At 55.0% G+C, this 26,776-nt stretch overlaps 1 protein-coding gene across 3 annotated transcripts in view; it reads right to left on the bottom strand.

Moving 5' to 3' along the window:
- Positions 1-26,776, bottom strand: part of Dok7 (docking protein 7) — a 31,242-nt gene that overhangs the window by 4,319 nt on the left and 147 nt on the right. Inside the window, exons 2-8 of one of the 3 annotated variants that reach the window (XM_031341970.1) lie at positions 26,671-26,716; positions 19,202-19,432; positions 17,378-17,578; positions 8,610-8,729; positions 5,315-5,434; positions 3,047-3,771; positions 1,829-2,860 (exon numbers count right to left, since the gene is read on the bottom strand). In XM_031341970.1, coding sequence (XP_031197830.1) covers positions 2,816-2,860; positions 3,047-3,771; positions 5,315-5,434; positions 8,610-8,729; positions 17,378-17,578; positions 19,202-19,432; positions 26,671-26,716 — 1,488 coding nt within the window. In that variant the 3' untranslated portion in view covers positions 1,829-2,815. Of the gene's footprint in view, positions 1-1,828; positions 2,861-3,046; positions 3,772-5,314; positions 5,435-8,609; positions 8,730-17,377; positions 17,579-19,201; positions 19,433-26,670; positions 26,717-26,776 lie in introns of those variants that run through there. The other 2 variants (XM_031341969.1, XM_031341971.1) reach the window with 2 other exon arrangements.

Below are 26,776 nucleotides of genomic sequence, written 5' to 3'. Positions count from 1 at the left end.
TCCTGGGAACCCACAGTAGAGACAAACAGCCCCCCAACCCAAGAATGAGTCCCAGGCCTCTGTTTCAGGCAGAGCCCGACTGGGGAGTAGACAGAACATGAGAGGAAACAGCTTAGAGTAGCTGCGCGGGAGGATGGGGGAGGACCGCAGCTGGGCACTTCACTCCTTCATGCACAGACTGCCCCACTTCAGCTGGGAGGAGGTACAGGCTGACAGCCCAGGGCTCCAAACGTCCCAAACACGTGCTAGGAAAGACCCGTTGGAGCAGTTAACCACGGAGTCACCCAATCCCAGTGACTCTGAAGGAGCAACTTGGTAACGGGGCCTCAGGATGCCGGGGAAAGAAGGGGAACTTCAGATCCAGCACTGTTCAGGCCAGCTTTGAGAGTGATGGCCACATGCCCAGGATATATTCAGGGATGCCCCTGGACAGAGCACGCAGATGTAACTACATCACCACTTATAACAGTCTGGTGCAGCCTTGGGGAACTCAAGGAGATGTAAGAGTCCCCAGGATGAGAGTTGGACACCCTAGAGCCAACCACAGACAGGCCTCTGAGGGTGTACTTTGTCACTAAGCAAAAGGCCAAATCCCCAACAGTCCCCACACAAGGCATCTGCTCAGGGAGGGCCATGGCTACAGGATCAACTCTGGACCCTGGGCACGGGTGGATCACAATGGGACAAGGAAAACACATGCTCAGCTTAGACCCTGTGGTGGGCTGTGTGGGAGGTGGGAGGTCTAAGACTAGTGTCCACCCATCTGTAGGTCCCTGACCTCAGGAAAAGCCCTGCCCCATCTCACACTTGGGGTCATGGCTGGTGACCCTGGGTTCCACATGGAGCCCTAACACCTATGTCTCTGCATACTCCTGGGGCTTATTTATATGTCTCGAGGGATGGACCAGACAGGAGAAGGGTCTGCAATGGCCTTCCCCTGGGGACTCTCCACCTTCCCTCAGTGTGTCATGGTGCTTCCTTTCTCTCTGAAGCAAGGACTTCTTGTCCCGAGGCCAATCCCCCACACACCCAGGTTCAGGGTCCAGGCCAGCTTCCCTTAGGTAGCAGGTGGACATCCAAGCTGTAACAGCATGGATTCGACCTCACCAGAAATGCCCACCTGAGTGCCCCTCTTTCTGCTGCAGAAAGGACCTTTGGAAGTACAGACAGCTAAGTTATAGAGAGCAAAGGGCTCCGGCCTGAGCGGTGCCTGTGCCTGCCCCTCTGGCTCCCTGGTCCCAGGATCTGCAATCTCAGACCCTTTGCAGATAGACTCCCTGGCTCCCTCTAGTGAACACACATCAGCCGGATGCTTATATGGGGATCCCACCAGACCCTCGGGCCAGCCCATGAGGTGAGCCAATTACCCATCAACCGAGGAGGAAACTGAGGCTCCCAGAGGTACGGTGACTTGCAGGGCCACCCAGTCAGTGGGTAGTGAATGTGGCCAAGCCCCAAACCCTGCTTTTCCCTACACAGAAGCTTGGGAGAACCAGGCTCCCAGGTTCCAGGAGGGCTGCCAGCAAGAACGGAAACAGGCAGGCAGGAAGGGGCTGCTCCCGGGGAGCATCTCTGCACAGGGAAAACAAAATGGTTTAGGGGCTGGGTGAGTCTGAGCAAGCCCCACACGGGAAGATAAACACCGTATGGCTGGCGATAGCACCCCTGCCCCTTCCACACCATGTCTCCAGCCCCTGGGCTACCCAAAGCCACCGGTCCTCTTTTCCACACCCACAGCACCCAGACCTCAGGCTGAGGGCCAGCTCCCTGGAGTTTCCTCAGTGTCAGGCCTGGTGGGGAGGTGGGCTAAATGGAACAAGGCAAGGCAGTAAGAAAAGATAACTTTATTTCCAGTCTGAGAATGTATTACAAACAGATTTTAAAAACGTAATAGAGCAACATGGTTGGCCGCAATGCAGGTACAGATCGAGGCATTTACAAGTGAGTTGGCCTGCCAGATCAGAACTGTAGGTGCCAATGGAGGGATGCATAAAGGGTGGGCACAGCCGCACCAAACCCCTGACACAGGGAAGCGGAGCACCTCTGCTCTGTGCAAAGGAGCACACAGCCTGGGGTGGTAGACACCCGAGCACAGAGCCAGGGTGACCTGTGGGCAGGGCCAGAGCCCTCCTTATTTCTTCCACCTGGTCCTGGCCACCAGCTTCCTGGTCCCAGAAAGGAGGCACACAGGGGAACACTACTGGAAGGTTCTACAAGAGACCCTCCAGCAAACTGATCTCAGGACCCTGGGCAAACTCAGCCTCTGGGGGTGACGCACACTCCCATCAGGCACCCCACTTCTTAGAGCCTTCCAGGGGCCCAGGAGCAGACTGATCTGCAGTGTGTGTATGTATGTGTGTGGTGGGGGGGGGGTCAATGTCAGAGACCCCCGCAAGTCATGGAGCCTCCTGAGCGTCAGTTTCCTCCCCGTGGGATGGGACACTGATCCCACCTGTGGGTGCCGCAGGGTGACGTATAAAGCAGATCACATATAGACTGTACCCAGTCTACGGGCTGCATACACAGAGCTGCTGGCTCACAGACTAGCGAGTCTAGAGGAGCCATGGTAGATTTGATTTTGGATAGGAAGTGTGTCCGTATACTGCAGAAATGACCGATGACAGACGGTCAGTTATCTTGGAAGAGGGCAGTGGACCCAAGGCCAAGCCTTGTCACTGAGAACTGACTCAGGCCATGGAGATCTTCTGCCCTCAGTGGTACAATAGATAGCAGGAGCCCATGGGCAGGGCAGCCTTCTGCCTGATCCAGGGGGTGAGAAGATCCTGGAAAAGTTGGATCAGGGGCTCTCCTGACGTCAGCCTGACCTGCCTTCAGCACTGGCAGCCACAGCACCACCCACCTAAGGGAGGACAGCCCTGTTTGTCACCCTGCACCCGAGACCCTTGCTACAGGTCTGGTGGCTTCTCAATACGGCACGGAGCACCTGCTCTGCAAAAAGGCTAGGGCCCCTCCTCCCCTTTCTGGAAGGGCGGATCCAGCTCTTGGCAGCAGCGGCCAGTCTGCTATCTCAGGGAGGGGGCTTTACCTTGAGTCCGCCACAGATTGAACATGACAAAAAGAAAGCTGGAGGTGGCCCTGCATGGGGGCTGCCTGCTTCCCAGGGCTCGCCAGGGGATGGACAGGGCAGCACAGCTTCACTGCCTGGGCCTTCCGTCGCCTGTCCCCGTCGACGAGCTCCCAGCCAACTGGAGGGACACCCCGTAGGCGCCTGACCACCCAAGTCTGTGGCTGAACTGTGGTCAGAGCTGCCCTGAGAAGTTGAGCTTGGGTCTCTGGGGGCCTGGCGCAGGCTTCGAGGTGTGTCATAGTGGTGTCGCAGTGAAGTGGGCACCTGGTACTCGGCCGCCCCAGGTGGGCAGGCACACAGTCTGGGTTCAGGTGCGTTGGCTCCAGGGGGCAGGCTGAGTAGAGAACCGAATTCCTCACCGGCCCGCCACACATCCAGGTTGCTGCCAGCATAGGAAGAGAAGCTGCCCGAGTAGGAGGAATGGCTGCCTGTGGCGATGCCACTGTCAGAGGAGCTCTGGCGGCCAACCTCCTGTAACTGCCGAGGCCGCAGCGGCTTGAAGGGTGGCCTTGAGGCTCCCAGCATGGCTTCTCCTGGGCCCTGGGCAGCCACCAGCCCTGGTCCTTCTTGTGATGTGCTGGCTGAGGACGAGGACTGCTCTGGCCAAGCAGTGAGCCGGCTGCTGGCGCTGATGTCTGAGTGGCTGGCCTCAGAAGAGGAACTGGATAGGCTTCGGTCATCCCCTGAGATAAAGCAGAAACTGAGGCTGCTGTGGGGTCCAAGCAGGTGAGCAGTGGTCTCTAGTTAGCATGCTATGGCAGTCCACTTCTCCCGAGCCCCTACACCTGGAAGGAAGCCGGAGCAGCAGGCCAGAGTCCGCAGGACAGCCCCTTCCTCATCCAGCCTCTGCCACTATGGATGCCAGCCGTTTTAGAGCCTCTACCCCCCCAACCCCCATAGCCACTTCCTTGTTCCCAATCTTAGTCTCTCCATCTGCACTCCACCCTCTGCTCTTCAGTCCCCCTAGGTAGGTAGCCTGCTTACAGCCCCTCGTGCTGCGGATCTGTGACTCAGCTCCTTGAGTTCCCTCCCCTCCTAGCTCTACTATTGTGACTACCATCCTGGCCACCTTCTAGCCCAGCCAAGGCCTGGGGCAAGCCACCCTCCTCCACCATCCCAGCATGCTCACACACCAGCCTGCCCCTTCCTCTGACCCCAACACTGCCCCCTCTCATCATAGGGACTATGGGTCTTTGAGGACAAGAACATGCCTAGGATCAGATCCTGTCTACCACCCTCCCATCCTGCCAGGACTGCCTTGCCTCACCCCGTGTGCATGGAAAAAACATGCCATCATTGCTTTTGCCTGGCCTAGCTTCCTGAGTAAGATACCAGATGCAAACCTTCCAAGGAAATAAGAAAGCTTATTGTAGGCCTGGGACCCCCTACTTCTAGAGGGAGAGCTTAAGAGGGGGAGAGGCCACAGTCCTGCTGTGCATCCCTAGGAATGGGGACAGTCACCAGACAGTACTTCTCTGGCCTAGGAAGACCATCTACCAAGCCAGCCTCTATCCCTAAGCCACAGCTGCTCCTGGCTGGGTTTCCATCCGTGTTCCCACTGACAGTAGCTGTAGAAGGGCCTCTGCTCCTGGGAAGCCAGCTCTGTTAGTCCCTGAGCAGTTTGTTAGAAAAATAGTAAAACTAAATTTCAGGAGGCTTGGGGCTTGCCTAGGCCAAATGGCTAATGTATGAATGAATGAATGGAGAATAAATGGATGAATAGGAGAGAGGAGAAAGAATGAATAGGGACGGAGGCAGTGAGTGGCTAAGTGATGACAAGATGAATGAATGAGCAGGAGCAATGATGGATGGATGGATGGATGGATGGATGGATGGATGGATGCATGGATGCATGCATGCATGGATGGATACATGATAGATGCACAGATGGATGCATGGATGGATGGATGATGAGTGGATGAGTGGATAGATCGTGAATGGATAATAGATGGATAATAGATAGATGATGGATGTATGCATGCCTGGATGGATGGATGATGGATGGATGAGTGGATGGATGAATGAAGAATGAGTGAACAGGAAGGAAAAGCCATGGTGAAGATGGGTGACAGCTACCTGCACAGGCTCTAAGGGTCATGAGTGTGGACCCAAGGGGACCCCAACAGTCCATGCAGACAGATTGCTGCACAGCCCAGAGTGGAGTGGGGAAGAGAGTACTTAGAGAGAGGTCCCTGCAGCCCAGACCAGACCAACCACTGATTCTACCTCCACTGCCTGGCCGGCCAGAGTGTGAAAGCAGGCTGAGCCTCTTCTCTAGCTGCAGGGCTTCCAGTGCTTCCTGGGCAACACGCTCCTCTGAGGCTGAGGGTCCCCCAGAACTCGGGTCTGTGCAGAGAAAAAGGATCCGTGAGGCGACAATCACCCCTGCACCCCACCTTGTACCCTCCCTGCACCCCACCCCTGCACACCACTCCTGCACCCCACCTTGTACCCTCCCTGCACCCCACCCCTGCACACCACCTGGTACCCTCCCTGCACCCCACCCCTATACACCACCCCTGCACACCATCCCTACACCCCACCTGTACCCTCCCTGTACTGCACCCCTGCAAACCACCCCTGCACACCACCCCTGCAACACCATCCCTGCACCCCACCTGTACCCTCCCTGTACCCCACCCCTGCACACCACCCCTGCAACACCATCCCTGCCACACCACCCCTGTACACCACTCCTGCACACCACCTTGTACCCTCCCTGCACACCACCCTTGCACACCACCCCTGCACACCACCTTGTACCCTCCCTGCACATCACCCCTGTACACTACCCCTGCCACACCCCTGCATTCCACCTCTGTTCCACCAGGACACCTGGTGAGTCCAGAACCTTCAAAGCCAAGGCATCCTGAGCTAGCCCCCTAGCAGGCCCAGCCTTGTCCCATGCCTTCACCCAGCAGCTAGGCTTCAAATACAGAATACCTAAACCAGCCACTCTGGCCCCCTAGATGCCAAGCCTGGGTCTCTGTGTCTGTCCAGTCCATGTTCTTGTTCCTGTAGACATGCCCTTGAAATACCCAGCCTGAGTCTCTGTCCCTGCCATGGGTTCCCTATCTGTCCAGCCTGGGTCTCTATTCCTGTGACAACCCTCACTAAGACAACCAGATCGCTCTTCCCCACCCTCAGCAGGGCCAGCCTCTCCTCACTGGTAATGGTACCTTCTCAACTCCACAGCCCCACCTCCACCCTGATCCAGAAGAGTTTTGCTTGGCCCTGGCTTAACACACCACTCCTCAAGAGCCCCCACTTTGGTTCAAATGAAATGCTTCCATATTTCTGTCACTGCCTGCAGCTCCCTGGCCCCTCACCATCGGCCATCTGTATGCCATGCCATACCACCATAACTGACAGCAAGAAGGTTGTTCCCCATCCTCCCCATGCATCCTGTGGGTGCTCATGAAAGGTCCTCCTTTCCACGTCCACACTGCCTGTCCCTTGACAATGCCAACATCTTGCTGAGAGGCAGCCAGGCTGCATGCAGTGGGACCTGTCCCTCTGGCCCTGTGTGTATGTTCCCTGTACAACCACTGCCATGTAGAAAACCTACCCTGTAGGGAAGCCTCTGCCACTCCCTTCTAGCTCACAGTAGCCCCCGCTCCTTCCTTCAAAAATACCTTGAAGCACAAGTGGCCCCAGAGAGCCCAGAGGGAGGCGTCTATGATTGGCACCTGCTGCCATGGGCTTCCTGAGCTCTAAATGGCAAGCCTCCTGCAGTAGTCCCTCCCCCTCCCTCCAGTTCGAAAGGGCCACTAAAACATCAGAATGTTGTCCTCTGAGGAGGAGTTTCCAGAATCCTTGTTCCTTCCCTTCCCATCTGCCTCCTTCAGGCTCTGGGTCCTCATGTGGAATACTGAGGCCCCGGTGGGTCAGATCACGGAGACTCTGCATAATGGCATACCAGCAAAGCAAAGAATGGGGTGCTGCTCCAAAGTGTGCTTCCTAGAAGCCTCTCACAGCTGTGGGACTTTAATGCCACACCATCCCCAGAGCCCCTGTCCTCTCACAAACCTGCATGGGGCCAACCCTGTAGGGCTCCACAATTGCCCTAGCTGGATGCTAACTATAATCCATACAGTTAGCATGCATGCCAGGGTGACCCAAGACCCCATATACTGAGGCAGGACATCTAGGTACAACTCCTGCAGACCCAGGCTCTGGCAGAGGCAGTTTTTGAGCAGTCCCAGATATCTGACAGGGACAGCTGTGGAGCAGGTCTGGAATGCACCAAAAGTCACCAATGGCCCTATCTGGGCACAGCCCACCCCCTACTTGTATTGGAGTACAACTCACTTCCAAGATGAGCCATTTATGTTTTCCCCTGCTCAGTGCTGCACCCAATGCTCCCTTCATCCAGAACCAATTTTAAAACAAGCATGAGAGTGGGTACCCCCAAAATCCCAGCTCCCACTCCCCGGTGCCTCAACAGGGGCACACAACAGGGGAACACACACCAGGATAAGTTGTGGAGCGAATATGCTCCAAGGAACCTCTAAAATTGTGTGCCTTTGGGAGAAAAGCATGGTCCCTGACACCCTGACATTCTGGTGGATAGCCCCTTCACATTGCACATCTGCAGCTGCAATGTAAAAAGCTACCAGCAAGGGGCGATATCATATTGCCTAGACTCCTGGACAACAGGGGAGCTCTGGCCACAGGGAAAGCCCTGGGCTTTCTAGCAGCTATCTCACTGGTTGCTCTAGGGGTGGGCAGATATGGAGGGCCTGGTGCCCATGGACCTGTCTCAGCCTTTGAAACTGTATCCCCTGCCCTGGAAGGATGGCCATGCAAAGACACAGCAGATGGGAGCTTTGGCCATCAATGTGTGGCCACACCTGGACACTGTCCTTGAGAATCGTCCACATGAGACTCCCGCGACCCCCAATTCAAGGGCCTTCCAGAATCTGGAAAGACCATTCTGCTCTGAGTCCCTCAGTGTCAGGGCCATGAGCAGAATACCTGGCTAAGATGCCCTTGGCCACTGCAGGGATTAGGGGTAGGACAAGAGGCATGTTCAGGGGCACCCACACCAAATACACTTTGAAACCCCACACATACCAGACAACCTCCCACATAACAGAGTAGCTCCTAGACCAAATGCCAGGCTCAGACATCCTGGATCTAGCTGCAGAGAAAAATCAGCTGCCCACATGGCAGTAACCTAGAACCAGGCTCTCTCTGCTCCATCTCCAGGGTCTTGGGCCTCTTACTGCCCAGCCCCTGCAGCTGTGGCTCACTTGGCTCAACTAGAAGGTCACAGGCTTTAGTGTTCCAATGGTCCATGTCCATGGAAAAAAGGCAACTACAGGAGAGCCAGGCCTGAGACCTGCCAGCTGACCCCCTTAGGAATCCCACTGACTAGAGTGCTAAGGTCCCAGGCCAGTGGACTCTAAGATTCTTAGTCATAGATAGAAAAGGGCACGCTACCTCACTAGGCTGTTGAAGCAGCTTACCCATCTCTGGACCAGCCAGGGAACCTTCCCTGCCACATTCCCACACACACCTGGGAGAACTGGCCGAAGCCCAAACGGGCCTTTGGTGGGGGAGATGCCTCGGACAATGCAGTCAAACAGGAAGCTGATCTGCTCCCCCTCAGCTGAAGACAAGAAGAAGACGCCAGCCCCTGCAGAGGAAGGACAGAGAGACATAGGGGTCAGCCAACTCCAGCAGGGGTTGGAGACACACCTAGAGTAGGCCTGGGGATCTGGGATGGGTGCACGAAACCTGCGAAATCCCCAGCCCAAATCCAAGTGGCCTAATACAACTTCATGAAGCCACATGCCCAGAGCCCAGAGCCCCAGAGCCCCAGAGCCCCAGAGCGCCTGTATCTCTCTGCTGTTTAGGGAGCCCATCGATGCTTCCACACCAAACCAGCCTTGGGCACCAGGTCCATACCATCCTAGCCTGCCTGGAACTGGGACAAAGTAGCAATCTTCTCCACCTGCAACAATTTGTGCCCAGGGTGCCGAGATGGATGCTGTCTCTCTAGAGACTGGCAGAAAAACTTGTGCCAAAATGCCAGCTGTGTGTCTCTCCCAGACAGCATTGCATGGCCCAAGCTCAATGGTCCCACACCTCATGAGGGCATCCTGCCCTGAATTGCTAAGACTATTCTCCTAAAAGGGTGTTGACCAACCCACTGCATGCACCTCCTGTGGGGAGACACTCAGGCAAGGCCACCCTCTGACCTCCAGGCTCCCTCCAGGCTTCCTGAGTTCTTTCCCCAGTCTGTGCTAACGACAAGGGAGACACTTCTGGGAGTTCTCCTTGTGTCTCCAGCTCCTCAGCTTGTCACTTCAGTATGGTCATCACTGACTTTGACCCTCACTCAGGGCTGTGCCAAGTCACCTGTGGATGTTTATCCCATTGTGGCACAGTGTGGGGTGCCTACCCCACTAACGATCAACTGTCATTCTGAGTACTGTGTCTGAGAGTGTGTCTGAGAGCACACTGAGTGATCTCTCTCCCCTTTCTAGAGGTCAAAGGGTAAAGATGAACCCCTGAGGTAGCGCCTATGTCCCGGCACTAACTCTGCCCCACCTGTCCACTCAGCAGAAGGAAGGAGAGGCATGCGATCAGCCCAGGATCACTTGGGCAGAGGGACCACATAGGTGCTCAGAGCCTCTGTGCCCAGAGAAGCCCAGAGCAATGAGTCAGCACAGAGGGCACCCCCAGGCCATCTGCCATCAGGCACTGGGCCGGCCCTCCTGCTACGCCGTGCCTCCACCAAGGGTGAATGAAGTCTGTCCCTGGCTGAGTGAATGAGAGCCCAGCCAGGCTGGCTGCACCCACCTGCTGAGCCACAGGGCTGGATACTCGGTGTGTCACCACACAAGAATCTCTCTCTGCTCCGGGCTTCTGCCATTGCCCAAAGAAAGGCAGGCAGGGTCCATGCGGGAGGATTCTCAGGAACAGAAAGCAGGGACAGCTCTGTATGGCTAGGTAAGAGCTGAGAAGTCCCCTCACTGAGATGTCTGGTCACACTCCCACCTTTGCTGAACATGAGGCTGTGAATGCCAGGGACTCAGCTAGTCTCAAGACGCACAGGCTGCTGTGCCCCTGCGTGGCCACCCCCAGTGACAGCATCTATGGCTTTGAAAGCTTTGTGATGTCTTAAGGCATTCTTGTTTTAGAGATAAGCAAATGGAACCCACAGCAAGCAAGAGACAGACTCAGGGTTAGGGTAGAGGCCACTGGGACACTACCCAGCATGGCAGAACTGATTCTACACCAGGGACCAAGAGGAAAGGCAAGACACAGAGCAGAAGTGGACAGCTACCCTGATGCCCACCAGGAGGCCACATCCAGAGCTCACTGGCTCAGAAAGGCCCTGGTGGATCTGGTGGGTGGGGCTAAGCCAAGATCTGTGCTGGGCCTTGGCGAAGTGGTAGTGTGCTGGCCATCATCTGCTGGCTGGTTCACACAAAGCATCCTGTGCTTGCTCCTGTCCCCATCTACCACCCCACCCACTGCAGGGCTCAGTCAGTCTGGCCCCAGCTCTCATGGAAGGCCAATCCTCTAATCCTGAGCTTACAGGCAGCTGGCAGAAGCCGCAGGACAATCAGTCCCCCGACTATAAAAAACCACATTACCGAAGGGAGTGGAGCCGGTCCTGCATTCCACCACGGCCATATCTATGGAGTATCAGGCTCCCCCCAGGAGATCAACCAGTCACTCAAGGCCCAGAAACCTAGCAGCTACCCCAACTGGGCCCCAAATGCCTATATGGCATCCCTATTAGCCACCCCATCTACAGCCCTGAAGGATATACCATCAACCTGGACCCTCAGAATCCAGGCAGGATACATTTCTATCTCCTACCCAAGGCTCTCAGAATCACTGAGGACTCCTTAAGCCTGCCTGCCCCACCTTGCCTGCCTCCACATGGGAGACGCCCATCCATATTCCTTAGCATGTGGCAACAACCTTTAAAACAATACCACAGTGCTTCTCAACTTTCCTAATGCCGAGGCCCTTAAATACAGATTCGCATGTTGTGGTGACCCCCAACCATAAAATTAGTTTGTAACTACTTCATAGCTGTAGTTTTGCTACTGTTGTAATTGCAAGGTAAATATCTGTGTGTTTCCAAAAGTTTTAGGTAATGTCCCCAAAAGGGTCGCGACCCACAGGTTGAGAAACACCGCGATATCCCTTTTTGTTAGTTCCAAATTCTGACCTTTACCCCATCCCAGGAAGCCAGATGTCCACCCTGAGGTCCTTTCACCTCTGCCACAGTCCTTGTGATCTTTACATCCCTTTAGCTCTGTCTGCCGCACTAGACCCCAGACCAAACACCATGTGACAGTGACCCCAGTGACCTCCCGAGACCTGATGCCAGGTCCTTTAGGTAAAAATAAAAAGATACCTACAAGGATCTTCTCTTTGCTGCTTGCTAGCTTGTATGCTCCAAGAAAGGGTGAAGCCCAGGTCCCCTGTCCACGCGACTGCTCACCCATGAGGCTAGGTCCCCTTTCCTGAGCATCCTCTGGCCAGCCTGAGCCTCCTCGGAATAGGATAAAGTGACTCAAGTGACACTCTCCTCTTCCAGTTCTAGGATGAGGTCACTGAGGGAGCCTGGAGCCACCCTCTTGTGCCCTCTTGGAACTGCCCACCATATAGAAAAGCGTAAATGTGCTGTTGGAAGGGGAACTGCAACCTCCACACCAACCACAGGACCTGCCATCATCCTGGCTTTCACTGTTTGAATGACCCAGCCTTGTGGGACAGAGATGCGCTACCTCAGAACTCTGACTCAGAACTACAAGCAGCAGAGCAGATGCTGGAGTCAGGGTGTTTACTACACTGCAACAGTTAACACAAGGACCCAAAGATGGGGCACCAGAACCTAGGATCCACCGGCTTTTGCTCTAGCACAGAGTGTCCTTGAAATCACCATGACAATGACCTCTAGATATATACATACTTCCAAATGTCTCAAGCTTGGCCCAGCAAGGACCAGCACTTCCTGAGTGGAGTACGGAGACATTAGCCAAATTCCCTGTCAGCTTGTCACTGGGCACCCTTGAGAGCACCTTTATTGACCCGTAGAACCCTCTCTGCAGGCTCAGATGAGGCCGTGCCTTCATTCCTCTGCCTGTTTCTGCTCTCCAGCACCTGCTTTGGGCCTCAGGGTTCCTGCTCCTCCATGCAGCCTACACCAGCACGGGCCTCCTCATAGGCCCTGACTCATTTGTTTCTTGAAGACCAAGCTAATGTCCTGGTCCTTGGGAAGAGAGTGAGCAGCCAGGCTCAGGTTAGGCATGGGGGTCCCTTCCAGACCCCAGGAAGGGGGACCCCCAAGCCCAACCTCAGGCACACTGCAGGTGCACAGGCCACCTCAGGAGGGAGTGGCATGTTGAGAGGTGACACTTTCTCTCCTGTACAGACGAGGAAGCCAAGGCGTTGGGCTCCACCACAAGCATTCTGAAGAACTGCAGTCGGTCACACACACAGTACCACTGACATCCCCAAACCGTGAGTCTAGGAACCTGATTTCTCTTATGTAGCAGCTGAGGCCCAAAGATGAAGACGTCATGTACCCCAGGAGGTCAGATGGCCTCTCTCAGAGGTCAGAGGACACTGTGCCTTTCCTCTCTCTTCTGTCCCGAACAAACGGCTTGCAGCAAATCAGCCCCAGAGGACACAGATGGTAGCTGTTGACAGCTGGCAGTGTCTGAATTACCTAGCAGCTGGTTCTGCTCCCTGGCTCCCAGCTTGGTGCCCACTCTGCCCAAGAAAACCTTTTGTTCCTCAAGAGGAAGAAGGGCTGGCACGTGCCGGATGGAGGCCTGGGGTAAGCAGCCAGCCCCACCCTGCCTCAGGAACAGCTGCACACACAAACAGCAATACATGAACTGGGCCATTTCTGCCACTGTCCCCACCTGGCCGCACACAGCCATGGCAGCCCATGCCTCCATCTCCTCTTCTTCAAAATAGAGCTAGGTGAAAGCCCCAAGCGATGAGGCCCCAAGAGCTAGGACACATGAACACTCAGATGTACCCCTCTCCATGTCCAGTGCGGCAGCTCTCAGGAATCCTCCTGTGGTCAGCCTGGGCCTTCTGTGACAACTGATGGGGCCTGGACTCACTCCGTATGCAGATGTCACCATATGACTACAAAAGGGGGTGGAGTCTACTCTAATCCAGGTTGGCAGAACCCAAAAAGCCAGCAGAGATGGGACGACAGGTATGGAGGGTCATGGCAGTCAGGTGCCTGATTCCGTACCAGCTGCTGACTGCAAGATCTTCTCTAGAGGCCACAGAGGAGTCCCCACAAATGGCCATATCTCTTGAATGTCATTCCACAACTACTGAGTCAAAGGGCTTTGTATCGCATGCCTCTTCCTGTCAGAGATGCCTATGTCACTATGCCTGCAGCCTATAAACAATGCATGAGAAAGGCACTGAGCTAGCTCCACAGAGCCAGGCATCCTCGTACTGCCCCGGTCCTGCTGTCCCACCTCAGCAAGGGGCCTGCCTCTCCCACAGTCAGCCTTCATCCAGAGGGCACTCCTGCAAACCACTGGCCACCCTGCTACAGCTACTGCACAGCGAAGCCTTCCTGTTCTTGCCTGGAGAAAAACCAGAACCTGGTAAGCTCCAGGGTCTTCTAGGCCTGCCTTTCCTGGTCTACTATCTCCTGGGCTGCCTTTCTGCAAGTGGCCCCAGCACTTCTCTTCCCCACTAGGCCCCTGCCCCCGACCCCAACTAAACCAACCAATTTCAGTAAGTGAAAGGCAACCTTGGGACGGAGACATCGCTCTATTGGGGAGCAGGCCCTGTCCTCATGGCTCTGGAGGGGGCAGGGCCAGGCCAGGGTCTGTCCTTGGGAAAGGAAGATGTTAATTCTGTATACTCAAGATCTTCCAAGGCCTTCTGAGATGGCCCACCAGCCATCTGTCCAGCTAGACAAGGCTAAGCCATATGCACCATGACTCAAATTTTATAACCATCATGGTTAAAGGTTGGCTCCCAAAAGAGCTGTCCACATGTAGACAGGGAAGGGTCTTTGCACATGGGCTGGTTAGATTGTGAGCACAACACTCGCCTGGCTGATCCAGGTGACCCTACAGCCAGTGACAGTCCTCATCAGAGACGGGAGACACCAGCTGGGACTCCAGGAGCGCAGATAATGAGGAAACCAGAAATAACCCCACGGGCCCTAGATGTAGGCCATACTGGGGACTGCTGGCCCCAAACTGATGGAGCCGACTCCTGTTCCCTTAACAACCCCGTTCTGGTTGTGGTGCTCCCTTGTGGTGCTCCCTGAGCCGCGGTGGGCTGCAGCTCCTTTCCTATGTCTGCCCACGTGTAGGGCAGATGCATGGGCTCCAGTCACATCTCGTGCCCTGTGTTGTGTCAGGGAGTCACAGCTTGGCTGCAGCAGTTTCTATGACCACCTGGAGCAGGGCCAAGTGTGTCCCTACTAGAGAACAGAGCCTTGGGGTACAGTCATGGACAGAGGTGGGCTTGTGTAGTCAGTCTCTCCACACTGGCCTTCCCAGCGAGAGGGAGGCATCACTCCCTGAGCCTTCCAGATACACATCCAATCAGGTCCCGCTGAGCCTGGCTACGCTATATACAGGGGCTAAGCTTCAACCTCTTATATCTTGCACCATCCTCACACCCCAGCATAGGTCAGGAGTACACTCCTGATAGGAGGAGGAAGGGTGGGCAGGTTGCAGGAGTCCCAGTCATCTGTCCTAGGAATTCCACTACTCAAGGTCCCGGACTTCTAGACAACAGGGGCTCCCTGCCCCCGATGCAGCACCTAACCATGGCCACCACAGCCTTTTCCAGCAGCCAGTGGCCTGTAGGCCATTGTAGGATTTGGGCCAAGTAGGATTTGTGCTGGAGAGAGAGAACTGCCAGCAGTGCCAGTGCCAGGGCTATGAAGCAGGACCCAGACTAGCCGGCTCCAGGCACAGTGGTTCCAGGCAGCCTCCTGCAGTTGATGATCTAATTCAAGACCTTGCTCAGAAGCCTCGGGGAAAACACAACAGCCCAGGTCAGGTGCTCGCTTTCTCAGCAGAGCTAACTCACAGTGCCCAGGATGGCACCAAGAGACGAAGCTGTGAACTCAGAGGCCACAGAGGAGAGATTTGCGCCAGGCCCAAATACATTGGCGCCCAGACAAAGCGAAAAGGCCTCCACGGATGTGGGCCCTCTGGCCCAGCCCACCCAGGGAGGCCAGCCTGGCCTGGAGTGCAGGCTGACCAGCACCGCCCTAACCTGCACTTGGGAATCCTGCAGACCTTGAAGCAAGGATCCTGCCCTGCTCAGAGTGATTCCAGGAACTCCCAAATCGAGAGGCTCCCAGGATGGAGAAGCCACTGGATGACTGACTGGCCTGAGATTCCTAACTATCAAATGACAGAGGGGACCAACTGGCCATCCCACCACCACTGCCACAGGCCATTCTGGAATCCTCTGCTCTTGAGACCTGCCAAGGAAGAAGGCTGAGCACCAAGGGAAATGGCTGTGCTTGCCACAGCACGGTGATGTCATGCTGCATCTGTCCGGGGAGGAATGTTGCCCTGCCTCATCCCCCGCCCCCCATGGGTCCCTTACTAAGCATCTCTGTAGACCACACCTCATCTCCTCAAAGGTCCCTATGGGACTGCCCCCCACTCAGAGCCCCACTGTGTGCTCCAAGTATCCAGCAGAGACTGAGGCATGGTACCCTCTTCCACTTAGCCCTTTGCAGAACATGAGGTCCAGGCAGTCAGTAACCAGCACAACAATATCTATGCCATCCTAAAGGGAAGGAGATATGACTCCAGGAGCCCTGTGGCTACACATCCAATCAGGCCACACTGAACCTGGCTATGCTATGCAGGAGCTAAGCCCAACCTCTTATATCTCGAAGACCAGCATAGGTCAGGGGTACATCCCTGATAAGGGGAGGATGGGTGAGCAGGTTGCAAGGGTCTGTGCTGCCTGATCTAGGAATTCTAATACTCAAGGTCTGGAACTCTAGACAACAGGGGCTCCCTGGCCTTGATATAGCAACTACCCAGAGTCACCTCAGCCCTATGCCAGGTTGCCAGGAGGATGGGCATCTTAGACAAGCTGGCCTCTCAAGAGAGGAAAGGGGCTCTGTGACTGCAAGTCTGAACTCCACAACCATGTATGCAGCCCCTTAGAGAGCAGCATAGGAGGGAGTTCACTGGTACACTTCTCATCCTGGTATGAAAGGCCTCACTGTCCTCCAAATACCATCACCCACTGAGCTTCCATCCTGGCTACCAGACACCAGCCCATCATGGCTGTCACATGGCAACCTCCACATTTACCTCGCCCTGGTCACTATGAGTAGAGACCTGCATGGCAGGACCCTGGGAACTCGGGGTAGGACCTTTACACCCCAAGGACCAGACCCATCCTTCCCACACGTGGACACCTCATTGTTAACATTCAAGCAGCTCTGGGCAGCCCAGCAGTCAAGAAAGCTTGTATGGGGGCTGGAGAGATGGCTCAGTGGTTAAGAGCACTGGCTGTTCTTCCAAAGGTCCTGAGTTCAATTCCCAGTAACCACATAATGGCTCACCACCCTCTGCAACAGGATCCAATGCCCTCGTCTGGTGTGTCTGAGACAGCTACAGTGTACTCACATACATAAACTAAATAAATAAGTCTTTAGAGGGGGCAGGGAGAGAGGGAAATCAAGCTGGTATGTCTAGAGCAGTGGTTCTCAACCCAAGGGCCACAACCCTACTGGGGTTGAATGACCCTTTTGCAGAGGTCACATATCAGATATCCTACCTATCAGATATTACATTATGATTCATATCAGTAGCAAAATTATAGTTATGAAGGAGCAACGAAGTTAATTTTATGGTAAGGGGGTCACTACAATATGAGGAACTGTACTAAAGAGTCGCAGCAATAGGAAGGCTGAGAACCACTAGGCTAGAGGACTTTTGGGTCAGAGAATGTACTTCTCTGACTGTAGCATCCATGAGAGCCCACTCAGGTACCTTTTTCTTTGTATTTTCTTTTTTCATTCAACTTGAACAGAAGGAACTCTGACACTGATCTCATACACAAGCCACACAGTGACACGAAGCTGCTCTCTGGAGTTTCCCAGGGTCCCTCAAGCTTCCTCCCATCCCCAGAAACAGTCAACGTTTAGGTTCAGCCTGCACTGAAACTGCAGCTCTGTTGCTTGGGGAAACGGCCCAAGCCTCCCATCAGGTCCTCAAGCTGACATGCGTAGGCCAATCAGCTCAAGTGTCCCCAGTGTCCCCCTACACACAGTGTACTTACAGTACCCACACCTGGTCCCTCCTTCGAAGATGAATCCATTCGGCACAGCCCCATAACGCCGGAGATCAGACAGCTTCCACTGCCCCGTGACAGTTGGAGGGATGTCTCTGGCCAGGACCAGGATGTCATTGCAGAGGTGGAGAGTGGCCGGACCACTCTCCAGTTTGGTGCCAGGAGCTACCGTCACATGGAACCTGTGCACTGAGGACCAGACAGTGAGAAAAGGGCATTACCAGGGGGTGGCTACAGTAGGAGGAGATGATCAGGCAGGTAGCCAGGCTCCCACAGCCACTCAACCAAGAATGAACGACACATGCCGTGAAATGTCAGGGAGCCCCACTTATATCCCACCCATACTCCAGGATCTTCCCTAGTCAGAAACAAGCAAGTTCTCTGAGGGGACTGCCCACTGCCCAGCACTGAGGACACTCCTTGTGGACCCTTCTCATCAAGACAGCCAATTGGCTCCCACTTCAGAGATGGGAAAGCAAAGTTCAGGAGTGGAGTAGGTTTCACCCTGTGTCTAGACTAGGAGGCAATGATTGGCAGGTCTGCCTGAGATTAGCATGTCTCAGAGGCAGCTAGATGCTGCCATGGTCCTGTCTATGGTCAGTTCAGCCCTTTGCCTGGAAAGCCCTCCACCTCTCCTAGAGCACCCCACTTCATAAGTCCTTCCCCATGAACCAACAGCCGCCTCTGCCTGTAGTACCCACATGCCAATCCCCTGCCCACTTCATATCCAGACCCCAGAGCCAGAGGGACCCTAGCAATGATGCCATCTTGTCCTCTTTCAAGCTGTGGCCTTGGGTTTGTCTTTGGCAACCCCACCCTGGGGTCTGCAGGGGTCTGTCAAGCCACATCAGTTCTCTCTTGACATCTATAGAGAGACCTGAGAAGCCCACTACCTTAATGGGATGACCCCTGTCCTGCCTGAATCAGGGGGTTGGGGGGAGCAACCAACCTATGAACCACCACCAGAAAGACGAGATTCAAGCAAACATTGCCTGCCCTGAACCTTCACTGCCCTGTCCACACCACAACCCTAGACTAAAGGTCCACCAGGCTCCGTTGTTCTTGGATGGATGGAAGCAAAGTTGCCACCTCAGCTGCCTAAATCTCAGCATGGGTGGGCAATGTGTTCTTTCTGTTCACGTATCATCATCACCACTATCATCGTCATCACTATCATCATCACATCATTATAAACATCATAATCGTGTGTGAGTGTGTGTGTGTGTGTGTGTGTGTGTGACATCATAATCATGTGTGAGTGTGTGAGAGAGAGGGGGGAAGGGAGGGAGGGAGGGAGGGAGGGAGGGAGGGAGAGAGAGAGAGAGAGAGAGAGAGAGAGAGATGTGGGGTGTAGGAGTACAGATATACACATGCCACAGTGTGCCTGTGGAGGTCAGGAGAGAATTTTGTGGAGTTGGTTCTCTCCTTCTAACTTGAGCCCCTGCAGGTCAATCCCCGTGGCTCTCATGGATCCTTCCGCATGGGCTAGGTTCTGGGCTGGTACAGAACAGGTGCCACACAAAGGGTGGAGTTAGGAAGCGTTCTTCCTTAAATGGCTTGGAGCCAGCTTGGTTAGCTAAGGGTTCCAGTTTTAAGAGGCTCATTTTAGGGACTTCAAAGGGTTATGGCACTGAGTTCATTCCTCGCCCCTGGCCCAAGCACCCATAAGTGCTTGTCTGGCTCTTTTACTCTGAGACATCCACCCATTTGCATCCTTTCTACAAGATTCCCCAAGGTCTCATTCATCTCTGCAGCCCTCACTGGTGATGGAGCCTGGGGCCTCACTTCAAACCCCTTACCCGTGGCACTCACCCTCGCCCAGTGCGTAGCGGATACGAGTATCCCAGGCACACATGGCCTCATGGCTGTCGAAGCCCAGCATGACGGCCTGAGACAGGCAGATGATGGCCAGAGTGTGGGCCAGGCCCTCATAGGGCAGGGCAGGCTCCAGGCCACAGATGTCCTCCAGGGTGAGGCTGCTGCGCTCCCTCAGGCCCTTGGAGCGTTCACACTTGTCCTTGTAGACCAGCATCAGCAGGCAGTCTGTTCAGATGGGCAAGAGGTTATCAGGGTGCTGCCTGTCTTGTTCACTGCCCATTCCCTTACCACCGTTCCCAGAAGGCCTCAGCACGGCTGGACAGAGACTGGGGTTCAAGGCTGACACTGAACAGATGACTTACCCAACCCACAGGACAAGAGCAAGCCCTGCCTACTCCTGCTCTGGGTGGGTGGAGCTTACCAAGTATTCATCCCATCAGGACCCAGGACCTCCTCTGAGCCCGTGCTTCTGGCTTCTTTTTGCCTGGTTTGTGGTGATCGATTCTAATCTGGCTGCAGCAGAAAGTCTCCACTCCCAGGCCCTCCAGAGAAAAGGTATCTTGGAATTCTACCCCAAGTATACTTCTCATCTGCCACAGCACTGTACCCCAGGGGTGCCACTCTCCATGAGGCAATCTTCCTGGGGAAGCTGGATAGGCTAGTACAAGCCATGCACACACCTCTCTGCCCTCCACAGTCACCATCAGCCTTAGTCAGAAGGTCCCCTAGGAGTCAGGCCTTCACCCTAGCAGCATCTGGACCTAAGGGCCTACCTGTGGAGGAGGGCATAGACTCATGCAAACACCTAACACTTTTCATTCGAGGCAACCCCAAATAGCAGGTGGCACTAAATGAATAGATACATTGGGCTGCACCGAGGGGAGACTGGAGAAAACACCATGAGGACCTCCAAGCAAAGCCAGACATTCTGGCAACAGCCTCAGCAAATCCCAACCCTGGATCCCAAAGCCTCTGTGGTCTTCCTTCCTTTCCTAACCAGAGCCTGAGTGCCAGGATCATAGAGGTGACAGCAAGCTTTCCACGACCAGAGCTTTGGGGGCCAAAAACTCTCTTCCTCTGGGGCCCAACTGGGTAGGCAAACAGCCAGGCAGCACATTCACCAGTAAGCCCAGCTGTATACCAGGTATAAAACCAAGGGGATGTGAAGGCAGGAGGGCCAGGAGGGCCAGGAGGGCCAGGAGCTGGAGTCCAGCTTCATCTACATTGCAGGTAGCTACAGACTACATGAGACCTGATCTCCCAGAGAAGCTAGGCTCTCTGCTCCCTGTCTGTGGACCAAATGCAAGCCCTCAGCATGATGGTGATGGACTCTTACCCCCTCTGGAACAGTAAGCCCAAAATAAACCCTTCCTTGTACCAAAACAAGCAGAGTGGGGGGCCTCTGCTTCCTGTTTGGGAGTCTGCTCACTATTTATAACCATTTAAAAAAAAAACAGGGAAATCATTCTCAGTCAGGAGGTGGGGGGAACACCTTGCAAGAAACCACGTGCTGTCTCAGGGGTTCCGGCTCGGTTTCCCTCAGACATTGGTGAGAAGTGTCTGAATGACAGATCCACTGGCACAAAGCAAGAAACTGGGCCCAGAAGCAAGTAAACAATAAGGTAACAAAACCAAAATGTGTCCCTCGGAAGCATTCCCAAGCTGATGAATGAGATACCCTCAGACACACTTGGGGGCTCCACAAGGGAAATCATAGGAACCATGGGGGTAGGCATAGCCAAGGCCCTATGCCAGGTCCCGGTGTCAGGATAGCAGGGACAGAGGACACACCTCCCTCTGGTAGTCAGCTCCAGTGTCCTCCTCTGTGACACAGGCAGTGTACCAGGGCCCTGAGAACTGAACGTGGGAAGGTGTAAGAGCCCACATGTGGTGCGTGCTTACCATGTGCTCACACACTCCCACACTCCTTTCAGCTGCAGCCTACATGGCTGTCTGCCGATTTTGTGAGGCATGGCAGGGATGTACCAATGACTGGGCCCACTGGGGCCAAATAGCCCTGGCTCCTTTCACCTCTCAAGTCCCTGGCAGGCAGGACTCAACAGTCCCAGGCCCTTCCTCCCCAGAGAATCCACGACAGTAGCATCTGAGTCAATGCCCTGCTTTTGTGGCTGCCTGTTGAGGCTGACATGGCTGCCCACCCAACAGCCACACCAGCCACCCAGGCCAGTCCATAAACCTGCCTGTCCTTCAGCCCTCAGCATCGCCACCCTGGAGAACTGCCCAGCCTCCTCTAATGCTCCCCTGCAGGCCACCCTCAGGTCCTGGACCACACCCCTCACATCCCATTCCACCTCTTCGACCCCAGCATCCCTTAGCACGACTATCAAGACCAGCATCTACCCACTTGCCTAGTTCCTTCAGCTCTTGGTGGCCCAACCTCAACCTGGGCTAGCATAGCAGAGTCTGATACTCATCCAGGAACAGCCTGCTGCTTCAAGGACAGCAGATTGTCACCCCTTCATTCTGAAAGTTAATAGTCCCAAGGATAGGATCAAGAATGATGTCAATAAATAAACTTTTCCTTAGAATACCAAACAGTAAATACCTTATCATTGCAGGGACAGCAGCTTCTATCACAACCACGCTACTCAGAAACCCACAGCGCAGTATGGGAAGGCTGTGTGGCTTCCGATGACACCTCAGAAGCAGGCAGTGGACGCCGTTTGGTCCATGTCTACCCTAGGATAGAATTTGCTCACTTCTGGGTGCTAAGCCTGATGTTTGACTGGTTTAAAGAGCCTCAGGCAAGACCCCCATTTGACCCTGAGGCCTTATCCCTGATAATGTCTGATGCTACCCCACAATCTACCTGATCTCTGGAGACACAAAACTGTGCCTGAGGACAGTGAGAGTCAGTGACCCCTTCTTGCGTCTACAGGAGATGAATGGTAGCCACTTTCAGCCTTAGGGACCTGCAAAGTCGACATCTGGGAAAGATTTAAGCTGCGGATTGGGAGACAAACCCCTCAGTTATCCTGGGGACACGGACACATTCTCAGACGAGACACGAGATCACAAGACTGGGTATGAGAAAGGCCCCGTGAACACAGGCAGGATATTTAGAGACGCTATGAGCAAGAAGAGGCAGTGAGCCTGTGGGCCTGCCGTGGCTGATCTCACGCCTCTGCCCTAGACCTGCAAAGGGACGAACTCTGCTGCTGGAAGGCAGTTCGTGCTGCTCGGGTTTCCAAGGAGCAGCTACAGGAAGCTAACACAAGCTTAGAACAGTGTCTTCATTTTCAACAAAAATAGGACAGGGTGGCATTTAGCGCTGCACAAGGGGCTCCTGAACTGGCTACAGAGGCCACAGCCACCGCCGGGCCCTTTGGTCTCTGCCATGTGGCTCTGCAGACCTGGGGCATAGAGGCAACTGGATGGACAGATGAAAAGGGCTCCCTTGAGACATCAACTGCTCCAGATGTCCCACCCTTATCCTGCTACTCCAATTCTGTCACCCAGTCCCGTCTCCTAGGAATCTGGACCAATGGGAGGAGATGTGGGGACATACAAGCAAACAGCTAACTTTTGGCATAGTATTATGTGGAGAACAAGAACAGAGGCAACCTGGTTGGGGAGGGGCTGAGTTGGGGGGCTGACCTCTCGGGGATGAGCAAATAAAGGAACCCTCAGGGACCAAGCTTAGCAGGAAACAATCAGAACAGAAGCTCAGAGGTCTCTATGACTACATGAAGGACCAGGAGAACAAGAGAACCAAGTCACAGGCACATGAGCCAGGAAGGCTTGGTGCCCAGAAGTTCGCTCTAAGTACTGAGTACAGAAGGCTGGCCTACTGGATAGAGAACAGACTCCCAGGGACAGCATGGTTTCAGACACTCCTGTTCGGTCCCATTAAGGGATACAGTAGGCCTGGGCTGGACGGGAGCATGGGAAGGAAGCCTCCGAGCCACTATCTGAACCTGCCTCAGTCCTCCAGGCAGGAGCCGCAGGAATGGCTGTAGGTTGGCAGGGGCCAGTGAAGACAAAGGATGGCTTTGGGGATGGGGGCGGGAAGAGGACGCCTGGGGAGGACTTTCAGGGATGCGGCTGAGACTGGGGTCTTTCCTAGATAGACAGAGCTATGAAGCCCATTGGCCATCGAATGGCCATGTAGGCGGGCAGCTGGAAGGCATCTAAAGATGTAAAAATAAACCATGGAGTCGTCATGAGCTCACTGAGGCCTTTTAGCCAGGGCCCAGGGCCACACAGAGGGCAGGAGGGACAGGCAGAGCTGAAGCTTCTGGGTTGGGGGACATAGCACAGCAAAGACAGGGTGATCAGGGACTGGAGGGGCACAGGGAGGGTGGAGTTGGGAGGAGGCTGCAGGGCAGGTCTAGTCCTGGAGGTCCCAGTGACCTTGAGGCGCTAACTACCCTCAGAAGTGATATGGATACAAGCAAGTAGCAGCCTGAGATCACCCTGAGCCTGGGGATCTATGGGGACAAGATGGAGTGTGAGGCTCAGGCCCAAAGTTTATCTTAGGAAAGACACCACATTTACCTGCTCCAAAGAGATGAGGGAGACACATAGACATGGGTGTGCCCAAGAATGAGTGGCCAGGGTTCGAACTGAGGCCCAGGCAGGACAAGGCCCACCTCTGTCTTCTGCCTGGCAGATGTGGGAATAGCTGGGCAAGGGCTAACCTAGAGCATCCAGATAAGTACAAAGATACTCAGGGAGGATGTGGCTGCTCGGGTCACCTAGCCCAGGAGCTGAATCAAGCCTTGACCCAGGTATTCCTGTTCCCTGAGATGTTCCGATGAAGAGAGAGGTCTAGCTGCCATCCTGCCCCGTCCTCAGCCTTGGACTGAGGTGTCACACGCTCCCACTGGGAAGGAGGCACAGATCTAGATAACCCAGAGCCAGAGGTGCCAACTCAGGAAGTATTGGGTCATCAACCATGGGGTCTCAGTCTTGCTGAGATACACCTGCCATTATCAGAGCTACCAACATCAAAGTTAGGGTTTCCTGAGCACTGGCTGGCATGAGACTCCAGCTTCAAGGCTCTCGTGCCCATGTGTGACACCTCTGCTGTCCTCATGAGCAGTGGGTGGGGTATTCTCCTACAGGTAGGGTCATGTACCTTTCTGAGACAGTCATACCATGGCTGCCTAAGGATGTTGCTGAGCTAGGGATCCCTAGCCTTTGAGAATAAAGACCAAAGCCCTGGAGAGAGTCGGGGTATAAAACCTCCCTCACCCCTATGTCCGGACCTTGGCTTCTCTGCCAGGTTCAGAACATGGGTCCCTCCTAGTGGATTTCCCAAGCTAGATGAAGCCCCTGAAACAGTCCACATGGGAAGCGGCAGATTAGCACCCTCTGAGAATACTGTCCAGCTGTCTATATCCACTGCCGAGGACCCTCCATGAACTGTCTGGAGCTCTCCATCAAGAGACCACACAACAAAGAAGACAGGCTGAGACCCAAAGTTCTGGTCTCAGTGAGCCACTGGCCAGGACAGAACCAGAGCACCCCTCTCCTGAAGGTCTGCCCAGAGAGGGACTCAGATGTCCATCCTTCACCAGGCACACAGTCCCACTCTGAGATCCCACACTGAGACAGGCCTGGTGGGAACAACTTCCCATCAGTGGGCCCTTCAGGGCACTATGGCCCAGCAGCTGTGCTGGGGGACAATGCAATTTAACCCCTTCCTTCCACGAGCTCATACTGCCTATCAGAAATCTAGCACTGTGGAACACACCTCTGATCAAAAAAATGTCCTCTTTTTCTGCCAGCTAATCCCTCTTATAGGACAGCTGCCAGTGTTCTATACACACACATACACATACACGAGAGAGAGCATGCTGACAAAGAACTCTGTGCTCCTGGTCCCTCTCAACTACATCCCATGAGCCTCCATAAAGGAAGTCAACATTTTGAAAGCCAAGGACCCATTGGTTTCTCAGGACAAGAAAACAGAGCTGTCCTCTCCCTTCCATACCAGATCAACAGAGTCCTCAAGGACACAGGTGTCAGGCTCCGTCTAGAGCGAGGGAGAGGGTGGGGTAGGGAAAAGCCAGTCTCCAGTGGGATAAGATGGACAGGTGGGAGGAGACAGCCACAGTGGGGGTGCAGGCTATGGGCTGTGTAGCTCAGGAAAGAGGTCTTGGGACAGTAAGCAGGCTCAGGAGGGACAGGCCCAGAGAGGCAGGCAGGGCCACACCCTCCACTTTTGATTCGGTCACCTCCTACCTCTAACACATTCCTGCTCAACTTCAGAGCCCCATCTGGGGACAGCCTGTAATCCAGGTTCCTTTGCCAGTCCCACTCCTAGGAACCTCTGGCCTGCTCACTGTTTAGAATTCAGGAAGCTCTCGGATCCCAACAGAGTCGATGAGCACACTTCAGGATGCTCTCTGGGACAGACCTAACCCCATAGTGTTCCCTATGACCCCCTCACCAGCCAGACTGGCGCACAGGGACCATAGCTGACCAAAGCTGCTTAAATTCACTGTGGACTTTACTTCTCTACTGCTCCATCTGGCTCCCAGTGTCCAGGGTCCCTTCCCTTCCCCAGTCTTCAATTGTCCTCTCCTAGATATTGTGGAATGCCAAGGACAAGGACCCCCCCAGGCTTTGAGTCACAAAAGGTCTGGGTTTGAAGGACTGAGAGAAGACACCGTGGAACCAGGGCCCTGTGGAGCAAGCTGAGACCCACAAAAGCAGCTAGTGGACTGTGCCACCCCTCCTGGGAGCTGACAGACACCAGCATCCTGGAAGTCACGCTGGCTGCCTGCACATGTGTGAGGCAGCCACACACGCCCCTACCCAACTTCCCCTACAGACCCTGGGTCCCTGGGCCAGCTCCAAGGCACCTGTCTCCTGAAACAGCTGCAGTCCCAGGCTGGAGCTGCAGAGCTGCCCTGGCTCCTTGCTGGCTCTCTTCATACTGAGGGGAGCAGACCCTGGTACCACTTTTCTTTTCTCAGAAGTGTGTCTCCCCCAAACAAGGTAAAGGTCCCGGGACACAAAAACAGGACTCTTCCTAGCTAGCAGGCCCACTTTTGCCCTACCCGAGGGTATGAGATTGGGGAGGGGTGGCACTGCCTGGGATGCAGCTTGGGAATTCTTGATACAAACATTTTCACCAGGACACCTATTGTCACCGGGGCACATAATGCCTGCTCTTCCACGGGAAGGCTGCAGCCCCTCTGGCCTTCTGCTGGTCCAGGAAAGGGGTTGGCCCACACAGGAGCTGGGACCCCCCACAACACCACACTCGGGGACAGGTTAGGTCTGTGTTGCGGGTGGCCAGGTCCCAGGGTCCGGGCGCCGCCGGAGCGGCTGCGACTCTCCGGTTACCGCCGCGGGGCTGGGTTTCAGCGGCTCCCCCGCGGCTATTTCGGGCGAGCTGGCACCTCGGCCACGCGTTGCAGGGCCGGCAGGGTCCCGAAGGCTCGCCGAGACCCGCCACCCGCCGCCCCGCCCGCGGCCCGGCCGCTCACCTGCCACCGGCGATGGCTTGCGCAGCACCAGCCACCTACTCTTCCACTGCGGAGACAGGACAGCGTGAGAAGCCGCCCGCGCGCGCCCGCCCCGCGCCCCCGCCCC

Source organism: Mastomys coucha, unplaced genomic scaffold, assembly GCF_008632895.1.
Source record: "Mastomys coucha isolate ucsf_1 unplaced genomic scaffold, UCSF_Mcou_1 pScaffold22, whole genome shotgun sequence".
In the NCBI taxonomy this organism is placed as follows: domain Eukaryota; kingdom Metazoa; phylum Chordata; class Mammalia; order Rodentia; family Muridae; genus Mastomys; species Mastomys coucha.
Note: the sequence above shows the minus strand (reverse complement) of the source record. Positions and strands in the feature narration are given on the sequence as shown.